Source organism: Vidua macroura, chromosome 2 (assembly GCF_024509145.1).
Source record: "Vidua macroura isolate BioBank_ID:100142 chromosome 2, ASM2450914v1, whole genome shotgun sequence".
Lineage (NCBI taxonomy): Eukaryota > Metazoa > Chordata > Aves > Passeriformes > Viduidae > Vidua > Vidua macroura.
The window spans coordinates 56,905,306-56,922,700 of record NC_071572.1 but is presented as its reverse complement, the minus strand read 5'-3'; the positions used below and the strand labels follow the sequence as shown (position 1 = coordinate 56,922,700).

Here is a 17,395-nt window from a genome sequence, read left to right as displayed (position 1 = left end):
TAATTACGACTACAGTAGAAAACAACCAAAATCAGAAAATAACAACCTTATACAAAGCTATAAAAGCAGCAGAAGTCTTTATGTATTAATAGGTTTTATATTCTGATCCCTTCTCTAGAGCCTAGAGAAAACAATGGGATGATCACTACCTTTAAAACTTGTTTTTCTGGCTAACATAACTGTAGTAACTCAAACAGCTGCCTTTCAGCTAAGGTACACAACTCTGATATGAATTTCTTCTTTTGCTAATAAATTTAGTTACCAAGCTAAAAGACCAGTAAAACTTAGGTGCCAAAGTTAAACTGAGTAATGAAAGCTCTCACTCAGCTTTGTTTAACCCTGGTTCATCAAGATTTATTGTTCCATCAAGGAGAGGATTTAAACCATGTTTTGTATACCCCTGGAAAGTTCCCTTATGTTCATTAGCCCCTCTGCTCACAGAGTGCCACTATAAATAACAAATGTTAGTGAATCTACAGATTCAAATAATCATAATGGATGGGGGTGGATGGTAATGATTCCTGCCACATTCTTGGACATGCTTCTGAAACTGCATAGCTCCATTAGGTGTAGTACACAGATGTTCAAATATCTTCTGAAACCCCTAAACTGGGCTGTGATATCCAAATTTGTTCCTGACCTAAAAGCTATCCTGCTTCAAGTACACAAAGTAGACTGTCTAGAGCTAATTCAAGTATTTTTATGTGCACTTTATTATAATGCACCATGTACACTCATCTCTTTTCAAATACAAGGAAATAGACTTAAAGCCTAAGAAAACAGATAACAAGAAAAACCTCTGGAATAATTATTTGTCTGTGCTGAAAATCTGCTGAGATTTCATTCCATTTCCCTGTTTATGACACTAAGTAGTCCCAATGTTATCTTTTCAATTTCTTATTTTATCATTTTGTTATGCTACAAGGAGGGAAAAAACCAAGAACTGCAAGCTTGAATAGTATAGAATAAATTAACTCTTAAGTTTTCTAAATCCCTGTCTTTAGATTTTTTAAAACCTATGGCAAACACGCTCAAGCTTATAGGGTCAGGCAACAGCTTTTCTTTTATTTCTCTGGTGTATGGAGTTAGATAATACCAGGAGACAAAAAAGCATGATAAAAACTCTTTTCCCCATGGAAATAAAAACCATCACCATTACAAGCAAAGTCTTCTTTTGAAGACACCATGAAAAACTATTGTAACAGAAAGACTATGCTACTAACTAGACAGTTATAGTCTCTCAAAGAAAGAAACATATACTAGTTATAGTCCAGGAAGTAAAATCATCTAGGAAAGTGCACAGACTTCACATAGTTTTTCTGTTTGGTTAAAACAATTTTGCTTTAAAAAGTTGTTGACTTTTTTTTAAAGCTAAAGATTACCACGCCAAGGATAAGAGACAAACTACTTCACAGTGCTTGCTGAAAGGGAATAGATTGACTAGTCCAGTATCCTCCAAAATCCAAATATTCTTTCCCTAAATTGCTTAACTTACAGCTTGCCATCTTGGATTTGTAACCTACCTCACTATAAGAAAAGAAAATTTGCAGACCAACCTGCTCACACTATTCCAGATCATTCAGTGGAAGCCTGGCTATCATCCTTCCTCCTGCCATTCAGGCAAGAGCTGCATTTGACTCCTGTATTTCCTTCCTTTATCACTCATGAACTCCAGGTTTGAGCCACCAAAAGACCTTCTGAGGCTTCAGATTATTTTACTGGATGATTGATGCAGCTATTGCCTTAGGCATGTATGGTGGAAATACACAAGACTCATCTATTTTTTGAATGAAACAAGATATTGGATTTATCAAGCAACTTACAGGCACAAGCACTAATTCTGATACAACTGAACTGCCAATTTCCCTTTAGAGTATTCAAAAACTTGAAAGTAAATCTTCCAAGTGTTCCCACCCCAACAAAAGGGAGAAGCTAAAGATACCCTTGTTTTCTCTGCATGTTTGCACCTTTGCAGAGAATTGGCTATAAAGAAAAAAGTCAGGCAGAAATATAACTCCAGTAGTTCTTCTACACAACATTTTTGTTATGCTACAGCAACCACTTTGGAAAAAAAAATGAAACTAAATTCTCCCAAAGGAGGAAAAATCCCAGACCATTAACAGAACCCATTCACTTACATGGCAAAAAAACCCCATGACTTAAGAAAAGTGCTTGAAGAATTTAATGAAAAATGTTTGTGCTTTCTCTAAATATTTTGAATTCCGACTGACTAAACAATGTTGCATTAACCAGACATCACTGGAGTCACAGAACAGACTCAGGTCAGGAATCATACTCTGTTAGGATCTCAGATTTTGTCCCCAGTGAAATCTTTAACCAGAGAAAACTAATTTTTAATGTGTAGTTGATGAAAATTTCCTACCCAATATTTCCCTTGTGCTTTATTTGTGGTTTCTTTATGAAAGATAACCCCTTTGAGAAAAAAAAAAAATATATATATATGTGTGTATCTATCTAGCTATTTTTAAAAACCCACAATATAAAGAGCTTTATGGCTGTTGTTCAGCAAATCTGCTACTCAGATCAAATTTCTAAAAACCTCTGAAGAATGAGACAGAAATTTAGATACTACTTGTTCTTAACATTCAGAAAACAGAAGTGAAACAAACTGGTAAATTTATACTTAAAATCTTGTTTAACAAGTATGGAAAAGTTCTCTGAGAAGTGACAGAATCTCTTTGCTATACCTATAAATATGGTGATAGTCTTCGAATGGGAAGTTCTGTGTGATTAAAATATGAAAAGGCAAATAGGGGTAAATTGCTTGTAATTTACAGCTCCCTTTGCAGATTTAAGATTTTCCACTGATAAATTTTCAGCTGACTGATTTGAATATATAACTTGTCTGCTGTAGCTTTTGGAAATCTGGTTACCTACGTAGGCGATTATGAAGCTGACATTTATGGTATGTGCAGTTATGGAATGTACAATGTCACTGCTTTCAAATGTCACCTCTTTGCTACTGTTCTTATCTTGCAGAAAGTGTCCTTGCCTCCCTTGAGAGCCGTGATCTTATTCAACTAATATCAATGAACACTGGCAAAATATTTACAAAAGCAATTAGCTCTTCCAAGTGTCTAATTTGACATCTTCAAAGGGCACATTTTAGGAATGAAGCTGTCAAACCTCTGGAGAAAAAGCCCCATTATAAGGTCCACCTTGTCTCAGGGTAGTATTTAAAATTTTTACTCTGAAAAAGCTTGGGTTCTCCTTTTTGTCTACATTATGTTCAGATTTAATGCTATATGATAAGACACAGGGTGAAGGACATGCGTGCAACCTCACTCATGAGAGTTGATAAGGGAAATCTCACAAGACTTTAATAAAATAGAGAAATTGTTAGTAGTACTGCAATTCCTTCTCACCTTTCTAAAGGTTGCCAGTGTGTGTTTATCTTATACTGAGGGCAAGATAGCATTTTTTTCTGTCTAGATCATTATTTTCACAGTAATAATATGCAATTACTACTACTAATTTGAAGTACCCTTTTCCACTCTTGAGAGTCTCCAACCATTTTTCAGCATTCGGCACTTTAAAATAAATAAATGATTAAATAAATGAGGTTTATACCTCTCTATGTCAGTCTTTATTTTAAAGAACCTCTTGTTAGAAAGGACCCCCCAAAAAAAAATTCTCATTTTTTCACTCTAAACTCTTCTTGCTGGCTGCCATCTTTTCTGAGTAGGAAACTTACTTCATTCTAACATTAAATTATGAATGTGAGAGACTGCTAAAAACTCTGCATGAAAATTAATCTTTTTCCTAGATATTTTGGAATTAAAATTCTTCAGGGATATTTTTGTGATGGTATGTGTTTGCAACTGCGGCAATGCAGAAATAGTTCTAAAGAAAGAAATAAAAATGTGTAAATTCACTTTCCTTGTCTGGATATTATTTTGTTCTTTCCACACATGCAAAATTGACTTTTATGGTCAGTTTCTTTGAACTCTGCTGTATGCTATAGGAAAAAAAACTATTATAAATAGTGTAGATGGTTCCAGGGGAATTATTTCTGTTAGAATAAGCAGCAATTTTACTTGACCTATGAAGTCAATATTGAAGTGAAGGTTTGGTCTTAAAATGGCAACATCTGAGTACCATTTTTTAATAGAAATCCTATTAAATGTTTTCCTTTCATAACAGTGCCTACAGTTATTCTATGTCTTTTACTGAGAAAACTCCTCTATTGAGTAAAACTTCACAAAGCTTTACAAAAATTTTCTCCACCAGAGATACTGATGTTTTGTGATCCCATACCTAAACATGCATGGTGCCTTGAAAGCAGTATCTACTGTGAAGGACTGCTAATGCTCAAGAGAGTGACTTTATTGCTAACATGTTCTGGGGAAAAAGTTATCTTCATGGGTAGCTTCTTCACTTTTAGGTACCTCCTAATGTTCACTACATACAGTTGAGGAAAAGACAGACACATACACAGACTTAAGGAAAAATTAAGTTGAAATGCCAATCATAGCTTGCTGTCACATACAATGACAAAATAAAAATTACCTCTATGTGGTCACACTGTTTCAAGAACTAAGATGAGCTTGAGCTCACTGTCAGCTTCACTTGTCAAAAATAAGGTAGCAGAGACATTAATATGAATATCAGATGACAGTTCTATTATAAATACAAGATGAAAAGAAGCCAACACACATGAAAAATTGTTTCCTTATACTTAATTGGGACAGAATGACATTACTACATAAGGGTTTTATTTAACAGAAGCCTTTAAAATGCTTCAGACTACATGTGACATGAAAATTATTCTATTGTGTACAGATTTACTGAACAAACAGCTATAATAATTACAACCATTTCTTACCATGGAAGTTTGATCTCAATATAGAAACAAGACCTTTTTGTCACCTTTAGAAATGTAGTCCACATGCAATTACAGATTGTGACAGAAAGATTTCTTTCAACTTCTGCAGTCTCAAAAAGCAATCTGTATTTTTTTGCTTGCATTTTATTATAGCTTTTCTTTACTCACAGCATTTTTAATATGATCTGCTTATAAAGACAAACTCTTCCTGCTGCATTTGAGGTATGTGTTCATATACAATCAAAGCTGCATCTCAAATTTGTATTCATGCAATTCAGGTAGCATTAGCTTGGCTAATGCTACAGCAAATAAATGTGTAGCCATAGCAGCACAGAATTTGATGCAGGCTGCAAAACCTGACCAAAACCTTAGTGAATAATATAGCTTTCTGTGCGGCAGTGGGCTCTGCCCTGCCTTGGATATGCTGCTCCATGTATCTGAACTTCAGTAGCTTGAAGTAAACATACAAGCTGCAAATATGCCTTGACTCTTGTTGTAAATAACTGAAAAACTCAGATCAGCCATAGCTGAAATGATAGCCATAGCTTGAAATGATCTTCTAATGTGCAAAATCCTGATCACTGAAAATTAAGTGCTTTCTTCTGCTTCCTAAATAAAATAAAAGAGCTCCTCTGTTAGTCGCTATTGAATCCTAAGCACACCACTAAAACTATACCAATATTTTGCTTGTGTCAAACAGTGCTCTGAATTGGAATTAAAGCAAAAGCATGTACCACAATATTTATTGCAGTCCATGGTCCTTTGCAGTTAAAGCAAACTGTAACATTAACACATAGTTTTGCATATAGATGTAATTCAGTAGGTAATTTAAAAATAAAAACCACTATGAACAGGAATTAAATACACCACTTGTATCTATATCCACTAAAATCTAGTGCATATTACTTGCATTCTTAAGGCATTAAAACACTTCCAAGATTTAGCAATTCTAAATGTGTTAGTTCTAATTCTAAATCCTTCTGTTAGTTATGCAGGAGGAATTTTTCTCCACAAGAAATATTCTGACTTGATGGGCCTTGTCACAAGCATTAAAAATACAACTGGTAATTTTGGTCACAAAAACAGAGCACATTTAAACTTGACAAAACCAACATATCACAGAATCACAAGGTTAGAAGAGACTTTCAAGATCATCGAGTCCAACCCCTGCCCTAACACCTCAACTAAACCACAGCACCAAGTGCCACATCCAATCTTTTATTAAACACATTTTTTTTTAAACACATATCATGTTAGGAAGAGGCAATCTGTTATGCGGTAGGATTGAAAATAAAATAACACACATTCGGCTACCATGGAATGTGGCATGAGAATGAGTACTTTTTTAACTAGAAGTACCAGCTGAACACTACTAGAGCTTTCAGGGAAGCTCAACAGATCATGAAGAGAAAAATGGTCCATGCATTAGCTAGCATTTCACTAAATTTATTATTGCTCTTTTTTTTTCCCTTAAGCAGTCTATTTAGTTAAAAGAAACAATCTCAGTTCTCAGTTCTAGACCTGAGCAGCATTGGATTGCTTTTCTGTATTGCTTTATTTTACAGGGTTTGGCGAAGCCTGAAAAGCAAATGCTAGTTTGATACCTTCTGTAGCATTGTACTAAGGGTGACATTGGCAATGATTAGAAAAATTTCCTTCCTGCTTCCATTTATATGACAGCTATGGAGAAGGTGTGCATTCAGGATGTATTCCTTTCCCTGTGAGACATGGAACCAGTTTCCTGTCCTGTGTTTGTGTGGGATAGAGTTAATTTCCTTCCAAGTAGCTGGTACAGTGCTCTGTTTCGAATTGAGTCTACAAAGGATGTTGATAACACACCGATGTTTTAGCTGTTGCTCAGCAGGGCCTACCCTAAGTCAAGGAATCTTCAGGTTCCCATGCTCTAGGAAGCTCACATGCTCTGCATGTGCCCTGCTAAGTGAGCAGGGGCACAATAAACTGGGGGGATCATAGCTGGGACAGCTGGCCTGAACTGGCCAAAGGGATTCTCCATGCCATATGGCATCAGGCTCAGCATGCAAACTGAGGAAGTTGGTCAGGAGATGTTGATTGCTATGAAGAGACTGGCTCAGCATTGGTCCACAGTGGTGAGCAATTGTATTGTGTATCACTTGTTTCTCTTGTGTTTCATTCCTCTCCCTCCCTCGACTTTTTACTTCAGACTCCTTCTCCTCCTCCCTATTATTATTATTTCAATTATTACACTGTTCTTTTCTCAACCCATGAGCTTTACCTTTTTCCATCCCACCAGGGAAGACAAAGCGTGAGGCTGAGAGACACTTAATTGACAGTTTGGGGTTATAACACTATTTATGCTTGGATCTGATTTGACTTCCACTTTTGTAAGAGAAATATCTTTAATCATAAAGACTAAACTAGATTTTATTAATTTGGTTGGTTGTGTTTTGAAACAGAAGAGATTCGTTAGAACTTGATGGCACCTGCCCAACAGAGATTACTCCACTCTAAAGGATTCAGGACAGCCATTTCAAGTCATGGCTTGTAATTCTTTTTGACTCTATGATGAATCCTAGGTATGAATCTGCAGTGTGCATTAATAGAATATATCTACTATAAGTGAATCTGTCAGTCTCAGCAGAATAAACAGTAAACAAACCAGTTACCAGTCAAATCAAACAGCCAAAACCAGTACAGAAGCAAACATGGAAAGTGCTTGAATTGCTACTTAAGGACTTTCAACAATCTCCACATATTTTAGCTTTACAGTAAGACAGTGGGTTTTTTTCCCCGTGATATAAAATTTGGCATCCAGTTGAAGTTTTAGGCTGTGGGAATAAATAGGAAATTAGGAACGACCAAGCCAATACTTCTGTCTAATAACATATCCCAGTTTCTGGGGATATGAGGAGTGAAGCTGAAGTGAGCTGAAGTCACAGACTTCTTGCTTGTATGGTGTATAACTAATAGACCATTATACAGAGCATTCATCACTTAATATACACATATAGATAGAACTAACAGGCTATTGAGTATATATCTATATATCAGATATAAAGTGCAAGAAAAAATGATACAGAGAACAATACATTATACATTGTTGAACCCAGAAAGAGAAATATAAAGAAACTTTATAATTCCTATCTTGACTGACCACATTAACTTTATTAAAGTTATTATTATTACCTAAAATTGATTTTGACACTCCAAGTCTAGCATTCATTCTAGACAGTGACCATATACTTCTACTAAAAAGGAAAAAAAGGCTTTGAACTCACCATAATCTACACCAGGTTTGGTGCTCTATTTGGCTCAAGATAGTAAGGTGTAACACACAGACATTGTAACGAGTGTCAACAAATCAAAAACATGCTAATGAATTCCTTAAAATCAAGCTCAGGTCTGTACTAACCTGTTTCTGAGCCAACTAGACAAGTGAAATAAACGTTGAATTCATTTTAAAATGTCTTAGAATGAGACTATCTCAAAATGCTCTATGGAAAAACCGACTTTGGTAAAAACAACAAAATATCCAAGAGCTTACTTTCACTCTTCTCTCCAAATTAGATATCTGAACTTCAAACTTTAGCACCCAATTATATCCATTTGGTATACAAATTCGTCCATGGTTTAGACTAAGATTTTTCAGCATTAAAATTTTGGTGAGTGTGAGTGTTTGTTTTTGTTGTTTTGTTTTTTAATCTGAAACATGGCCATAATGTTTGACCAAAAGCAGTTAAGTTTGAAAACTGGAAGCTACAGTCTCTCCACAGACAGCTACCTAGATAGAATGTGCTGATAAGAAGCAGTATTCAATATGACTGCTCTTACAAGCAGAAACACTTACAAGATAAATTCAGATGTGCTCTATAGTCATTACTCAAATATCAATATGTTATGTGCTAGACAAGTACCTGTCAAATATACTTGATTTCTCTTTGATCCAATTTCTGCAATTATCAACAAACTGTCCTTTCAGCTCTGTTTTCTTCAATTTTGTTTTTATACGCCAAATTCAACAGTTTTGGGTTTGTTTTTTTTTTTGCTAGACTAACTTAGAGAAATAAACACTTAAACATGAGGTATAATTAAAAGAATCAATTTCAAGACATCCATTCTATAAAACCTGTAGTGCATTTAAATATCAAAAAATAGTGCAATCTGCTTTAAAAACTAAGAAATAAGATTTTCTCACCATTATTAAACATTCTCTTTAACAGAAAGCCTACAGATAGAAACTTTTTGCTGAAAGCACTAGTCATGAGCAACTGAGTCACTCTGGACTCCTCAAGCTTGAATAAAACACAGTCAATATAGTAATATTCTGTAGACTGACTATCTAACAAAGCTAACAGGCACCCACACCTGCACTGTAACTTGCAAGAACAAGTCCTACTGATTGCAGTGAGATAGTTCAGCAATTTAGAAATAAACATTTACTATAACTTTGTTGAGTCAACACTCCTTCGAATTAACACTGATAAACAATAGCTTAAACCATTCCAGCTATAGCACCAAGAAAACCAAGACAAAGAAACACAGAATGAATGCCAAAAGTTCTCAGATTCGGTATAATAGGCACTTAGTAACACTTAAAACATTAAGCATTACAATTCCATAAACCCCAAAAAACTTGCATAATAATTCGTAAGGACTATAAAAGTGCTACAATTTAAAAACATAATCAAAATTTAAATAAATAAAAATCCCACAAAAGATAGAAGACCTTTGAAGAGGAATCAGTAAATATAGTTTCAGGATGTAATATTCAGATGATTCTTAAAAAGCAAGTTCCTACATTAGTACATTTTGTACTAATGTACAAAATTGAAAAAATAATCACAGCAGTCTTGAAAGCACAGATCAACTACATAAGCTAAGCTAAGAAGTGCATGCAATTAATGAATATGGTTCATTACCACGGTTACAAGCTTTCAGCACAGGCCGCTGTGTGGTTGGACTGAGATTTTGTGGTGTGTCTGCAAAAGCAAAGAAACAATGGAAATAAAACACCGGTTTGAAAGCCACCAGAGTATTACAACATTACAAAGCAGAAGTTTAGGAATTTAAGAATTACAAGTTAGGTATTTCTTGGAATAAATGACAGTTATATACCAGAGAAATAATTTGACTCAGAGTCACTTATGGAGCAAGGTAACTGTCACTTCCCCCATACAACTATAAACCCTAAAAAGTTAAAGTACATTTGGCTGTATTGAAAGGTCTTGCCATAATGATCTGGCTATAATAAGTTCAGTACATTAATTTCCAGTCTTACTGACATAAGCAACAGTCTGAACATCCCTGAAAACTCATTGCACAAATGACTTAAAGCTGACAGTATCTAAATTCTAGAGGACTGGACCCATAATGCTTTTAACTGTCTGGAAAATAAAATCTAAAATAGACTATTCACCTTTGGACCTTGGTGTCCTTTTCCTTCGGTCTCGAAAAGCTGCACCTGACTGCAAGGCCTCCAACAGGCTATCCATCACTCCAGTCTCCTCACCTTCTATAAAGGAAAAAGAAGGAACCCTCTTGGTTACCACAGCAATATCAAAGCATAAAGAATAACGCCAACAAAAACCAATAATAATGGATTATAATACCAATATATATACACCAATACCAAAAATAATACCAATAATATTATTAAAACAATTAATTTCAAACTTCGACCAGTGCTTTAATATTTACAAATTGCTCTTTTGCAATTAACTACAACAGACTTTGTCTTCTAGAGAGTGAACTAGACCAAATTCTATTCCACTAATTTCACATTCCTCTTTCTTTATATGGAGAGTCAAGCATAGTTTTAAGGGAAATGTCATTTAAGTCATATTTTCATTTTAGTACCCTTCTATAACTGCAAATAATCAGTCTCATGTCAGCTTTCGAGAACTGTCCATTATATGATTTGTTACATTTGACAAAAGACTATTCAGTTATTGTGATAAAAAGTTAAAATTGTTTCTCAGCAGGGAGTTGAATGAACAGTATTGGACTGGACAGGATACAGTGATATCCATAGGTAGCTTTAATCAAAAGCCATTTTCTGTTCACATTTAATAACCTCTGGGCAATATTAAATAATTGATGTAGTTCAGGAAAATTCTACCCATTGAGTTATATGCTTATAAAGCCTAATAATATACACAGGTGCATAATAACCCCCAAAAGAATTATGCATGTTACTCTGAGATGGTAACCAAATGCAAGTATTAAATACTCTCCTTTTATTTCCTTTAATAAACATCTGAAGTTTAAATAAATAATAAACATCAGAAAGTGTTACATTTTTGACCTTATTGCCCCATTGTATGTATGCACGGGAGGACAAAGAACAGAACCCAGGGATCAACTACAAAAAATTAACTACAACAAAAAAATATCCATGGAGGAATAAAGAATTCCATTACAGAAATCTCATTATACCCCACTGGGAAAAACTCCCTAGGTCAACACACATCTTGGATAGAGTCAGCAGTTACTGCTAACAGTGAATATGCAAATCAAGATCTAAACTACCTGGTGCATATAACAAGATGCCGAGTACAGGGGGACAATCACTGCCCTGGTCCTGGTGACCACACTATTGCTGACACAAACCAGGGTGCCAGTGGCCTTACTGACCACCTGAGCACACACTGGCTCACTTTCAGCTGCTGTCAACCAAAACCCCCAGAGCCTTTTCCACTGGGCAGCTTTACAGCCACTCTGCCCCCAGCCTGCAGGGGATTACTGTGACCCACATCCAGGACCCACCAGTTGGCCTTGCTGAACCTCATACAACTGGCCTCAGCCCACTGATCCAGCTTATTCAGATCCCTCTGCAAAACCTTTCTGTCCTCCAGCAATTCAACACTTGTCACCCAGCTTGGTGTCGTCTGCAAACTGACTGAGAGGGCATTCAATTCCCTCATCCAGAATACTGACAAAGATACTAAACAGGACAGAGCCCAACACTGAGAGCCCTGTGGAGGGCTACTCGTGGCCAACCATCAGCTGGATGTAACTCCACTCGACACCACTCTTTGGGCTCAGCCATCCCGCCAGCTTTTTATCCAGGAAACAGTAACCCTTAGTTCTTCTCTTTTCTCTATACTCTGTACTACCAGGCTAGTTTTCAACCTTAGACTAAAGTGCTACACACAAAACCAAAGAAGTGAAAATTAGCAAATTAAACAAAACTTTGCCTAACATTTATATTTATGGCAGGTATAGAATAAACATGAAGACTGAAATACAGAATGTTTTTTAATTTTTCTTTGTGTCTGCTATAACATGCTTTATTACACTGAAGTTTGCTTTCTTAGGACTAATGGACTATCACACCTATTAGTATGGCTTGGAATACACCTTATAAAAAATTACTCAGCCTATGTCTTTGGCTTCCTATTTGCTTTTTCAGGTTTGGATTTTGTTTTGCTTTTTTTTTTTGTTTTGGTTTGGGGTTGGTTTTTTTTGTGGTGTTTTTTTTTCTTGTTGGTTTGGTAGGAGGTTTTTTGTTACTTAACTTTCTCTATCTGATGTCATGCAATTCTCTAAAATACTAATGTCTAGAATGAATATAATCAGTGAATAGTTCCAAACCAACATGCTGCCTGAAGAAATTTTGAGCCAAGCCATTAGTTACATTAACGAACATGAATACTGGAGGAAAGCTTATAAGCATTTTGGGTAATGGCAATTGAAGTAATACTGAATAGTATCACGGTCACCAAAATGATACCATTAATGTCTAGGAAAAGAATTAATAAAAATTTAATTCAAAAACTTAACAATTTTCAGTATTAAAAAAATCCCTGATTACTATAAAAAGGCTAATCAAATTTTTTAAAAAGAAGTTTTAAAATAATGAAACAGAAATATTGCAAACCCACAACTTCTCGCAGTAAAGCTGTAACATTTACATGCATTATCTGTTTTTCACACTTATATGAAATATTCTGGTAGTCACAAATTGGATTACAGATTAATCCTTCCATTGACATACAAAACAGTATTAGAAGAATAAATTCAGATTGAAACCTGAATGAAAAAAATTCCTCTAATATATAAACTCTCTGTATACATGGATGTATTGAAACAAGCTAACCACTGCAAAAAAAAGCATGTACTTAACAATCTTTGTACCCAAAACATGTAGAAAGCCTGTTTTTCAAACTCATACAACTTCAGTAAGCTCCTAATTCTGGTTTCTGATACCTACATCAGCGGCTGACTGTGACAACTTCTGTCAAGTTATGCAGGTAACTATCAGTACCCTCACTATTATTAAAGTAGTCCAAGTGTCTATGATGGGAAGATTAAGAATTGACAGTCTACTATGCAGTATGTGAAAAATCTTTTAAATTACCTTGGGAGAGCTGTATACAACACTGCTACCATGCCAGTACAAGAGTCACAAATACTGTTCGATATTAGCACTTCCTAAGGGACCTTTAAATCCGCTTTCACAAGCTGCTGCAGATGACTGGCATCAGTCCCAACCGGCTTCCAAATTAGTCAAGTGTATCAATCTTTTGACATCATAGAACTAGGAATTCTGGTTGGCTTGCAGATAGATATATAGTCCACAGCAATTCCTTTGAGAAAGATATCCTTTTATGATTTAAATTATCTCTTTCCCCTCAATTGCAGAATAGAAGATTTAAACACTTTTTAATATCATACCTAATTAAAACTCATACAACTGTCTTTAAAATACCATCTAAAGAAGTAAACTTCCCAAAGTAGCCGGTGAGTCTTGCCCTTGACATTTCAGTGCCAAGTCAGATATAAACTACCTAATTTCATAATTACATCTTTAAAAATGTTAAGAATATTAAAGACCCTTCTCTTCTAGTGCAGTGAGTATCATTAGCTTTACATGTGCATCTATAATGTCTTATAATGATATCAACAGATACTGCAGTCAGTAGTGACACCTGCATTTCATGTACTTATAAAAGAACAAATTATATATACCATAACTCCAGGAGCAGTAGTCCACTGACATGATAGAATCACAAATATCATTAGCAATGTGGTTTTATAAAAAGTATGTTGTAACAAGATTATTTTGGATGAAAAATGTTTTATTTTTACAGTTCCCCTGAATCTGTCCAATATAAAATGAACTACAGAACACTAGGACTCCAAAAGTTCACTTTACCAGGAGAAAACATAACAACATGCCTGTTTCCTTTTTCACAGAATCAAAGCTTTATTCAGCTACTCTTCTCACAAAAGAAAACACCAAGAAGTTTCAGAAAAGCAAACCAGGGATTCCTTAGCATGATTACTGTTGATGTTGCTTACTCAATCTGTGCACTTACGAGATTTAGCTACAGGAATTTTTACTATCATCTTCCACCTGCCTTTATTTATGGCATTGCAACAACATTCAACTTTTTGTTATAATGTAGGTAATGAAAAGGACCAGCTCCTAAAGCTAAACACTAAGTTTCATGTGAAACTAAAACCATACAACTTGGACAAATACATACATTAAAAAGAGACCTTACAGATTCCATACCTGTTACAGAAGAAAAAGGATGCAAAACCTCAAGGGCTACTTCTGAAGTTAGCTGGATAGCTGAGTTTAATTATCTTTGTTTCATCTTTGACATAACTCCATGGCAGCACTCAAGCCTTTATAAACATTAACAACAAACCTGGAGTGCTGAAGCTATTGGATTTGTTTTCCTCACCTTAAGAATTAAATCCTCTCAATTCAGCAAGTACCAGAATTGATACTTTTTTGCTCTTGTTTGCTAGAATACAGACTGCTTTTTTCCTTCCTCTTCAGCTCAGGACATAATTCAAGTTAGCCATACTGCACCCAGTTTTTGACTGACTAAAATGTAAGCCCTTCACAGCCTACTTCCAGGTTTAGCTCCCTCCTGTCTTGTGCATTTACATACAAAAATTTCAGAGGCAAATGATTACCAGGCTTGGGACAGTGACAGCTGAGATGTTTCCAGACTAGTTGCACAAGGAAGGAAAAAAGAAAGTTACATCTTTTAACTTTACTAATGTTGTACCTTTACTTTAAAGACATAATGAAAAGTCCTTTATATTTGTTTTTATAAGGACTGATTTTGATTAGTGCAGGCTACACTGCACTGCTCAGCTGACTAAAGGCCTCCATCTGAGTAAAATTTGAAGTACATTCTCTGAACAAAATCACAAGAGGAAAGCTTTAGGCATGCATTGTTTTGAATGACTTAGGCTCCAGGAAGCAGAACAGCAGATCACATAGAGGAAGATAATTGAAACCATCAGTGCAGCAGTGGGCTCCAGTGTTTTGGATGTGGGTTCCAACTTTTCAGTCTCAGAGTGTAAGGCAGCCAGATTCTGTGCAGTATTCATAGTGCTGATGTGAACAATTTCTAGATCTTTCAGCCATGTATATGATGAAGACAGAAGACTTTTTGAGGGCTTTTACGTTGTAAACATAAAAATATAAAGAAACCTTAATGGTTCAATGTAACACTGAAACATTTAGAAAGTCATTTAGCAATGATTACCTAAACTCTGAGTCTTCATTCCAATGAAATTCAGATACAATTTCACAAGGAAATTGTCGGTGGCTGATAAGAGCAACTTCGTCAAGAAAATGCACAGGATACATAGACTTCAGCTTGAACTTTATATAAGGCTTTGAATTTTTTCTGGTAAAAGCCATAGCAGCAACCAGATAATCATTGACAGCTGAGTTAAGGAATACATTACTATCAGTCTGACTTTCAATAACAGCGCACAAACTAGAGCCATGAGCCAGAACACAGGGATTCCTTTGACACTGATAAAATTTTGGAAGAACCTTGTTACAATACAGTAAGAAAAAGAAAATTCCCAGTGTACAGTTACAAGCAGAAATAGCTGCCAAGTGCGCCTTGGATGGACAGGCTGAAAGGACAGCTCCTTTTAGATTTAAAAGTATCAAATGCAACTTAAGAAAAGTATCACTATTTGCAGTGACTTCAGGCAAAGGACACATAACAGCCCTTCCAAAAGCAAAACACATGCACATACCTCACATTTCAAATCAACACTCTAGTCCAGTATCAGAAGAGTTACATTTCTTACTTATGCCCAACACAAAGTAGAAAGCTGTTGATAGTGATTCAGAGCCCATGGCAAATATAATCTAAAAAGGTATAATTTCTCCTAATGACTGATGCACCATTTCATAAATCTAGCTGAGAAGAGTAGGTTTCATGCCATCTTGTTTGCTCTTGATAAACTGGTCCATTGTTGAGCTGTCCTAGAGTGCTTTTATGGTTTAGAAATAGATACATTTTGACTCTAAGCATATGAACAAAGAGGGCCCCAAACTCCAGAGAGCTTTAAACAAGTTAAATTCAAAATAAACTCCACCCTTCATGAACTCTGAAAGACAGCTGTCCCTTTCAAATCAGCTCTTGAAATTAAGGTTGGTACCTACACAAATTTAATTTAAGGTCACTCATACAAAATCAAAGGTAAGCTCTGGTAAGAGATGATTCTTTACCACAGAGATACCAAAATACTTCAGTGGTGTGAGGTACCAATTCTTGCATCTCAGTTGGATCACAATTTCCCATTTAAGTAATGGGACTGCGAGTGAAAACATCTTAATACTGAGCTAATAAAAATGTTAATAAAACATTTCTGATGTTCATTGTGAGTCTGTAAGTCCCTTATTTCTATGACAACAGAAAAAAAGCCACTGTAAACTCACACAGAGTTTTCCAGAGATTATCCAGTTTTATTTATATTGGTGCCAGATCCAGCAGAATGACTCTCAGAGCAAGTGTTTCTGAGAGACATCCAGGTAAACTGGACTTATAAAAAAATGAACAGAAAGCTAAGCCTTAGAAGTTGTGTACCCCAGGACTTCATACTTACAACATCTTCATTCATCACCTGAATGATGGAATAGACTGCACTCTGATCAAGTTTGCATATGGTGCAAAATTCAAAATAATGGCTGACCCATTCAGAAGAACCTTGAAAAGCTTAGCACATAAGCATCCTAATGAAATCCAACAAAAGACCTGTTTGTGATGAGGTGAAACCTCATCCAGGAGCACAGACTGGGGGCTGTCTGGAAGACATCTTTAAAAAAAGTAATTGGGCATTCTGGTGGACAACATACGTATCATGAGTCAGTACTGTGGCTCTGTGGCAAAGATGACCAAAGAAAAGCATTGCCAGCAGGTCACAAGAGGGATCCTTCTGCTCTTCTCAGCACTGGTGAGACACATCTGCAGTGCTGAGTCCAGCTCTGGCACCCCTGTACAAGGGACACACAAACATGCCCAAGCAAAGTCAAGGGCCACAAAGATGCTAAAGCGATTACAGCATCTCTCATATGAGACCACATTGAGAGAGCTAGGGCTGTTCAACCTGAAAGGAGAAGGCTCAGGGGGATCTTATCAATATACATAAACATCTGTGGGGAACGCTGTGGGCTGTAAAGGGGACTGCGCCAGACTCATCTTAGAGATGTCCAGAGAGGACACATGAGCACAAACTGATTACAAAGGGGCTACCTTTTCACTAAGTCCACTCAATTTTGCTCACATACCCACTCTCTCA

The 17,395-nt window shown here is 35.9% G+C and overlaps 1 protein-coding gene across 6 annotated transcripts in view; it reads right to left on the bottom strand.

Annotated features, from left to right (window-relative positions):
* The window catches only part of DIAPH3 (diaphanous related formin 3), a 202,236-nt gene that overhangs the window by 45,536 nt on the left and 139,305 nt on the right, over positions 1–17,395 (bottom strand). For all 6 annotated transcript variants that reach the window (XM_053971172.1, XM_053971175.1, XM_053971173.1 and 3 more), the window contains 2 exons: positions 10,242–10,337; positions 9,745–9,804 (listed from right to left, as the gene is read on the bottom strand). In XM_053971172.1, the coding sequence (XP_053827147.1) occupies positions 9,745–9,804; positions 10,242–10,337 (156 nt within the window). The remainder of the gene's footprint in view (positions 1–9,744; positions 9,805–10,241; positions 10,338–17,395) is intronic.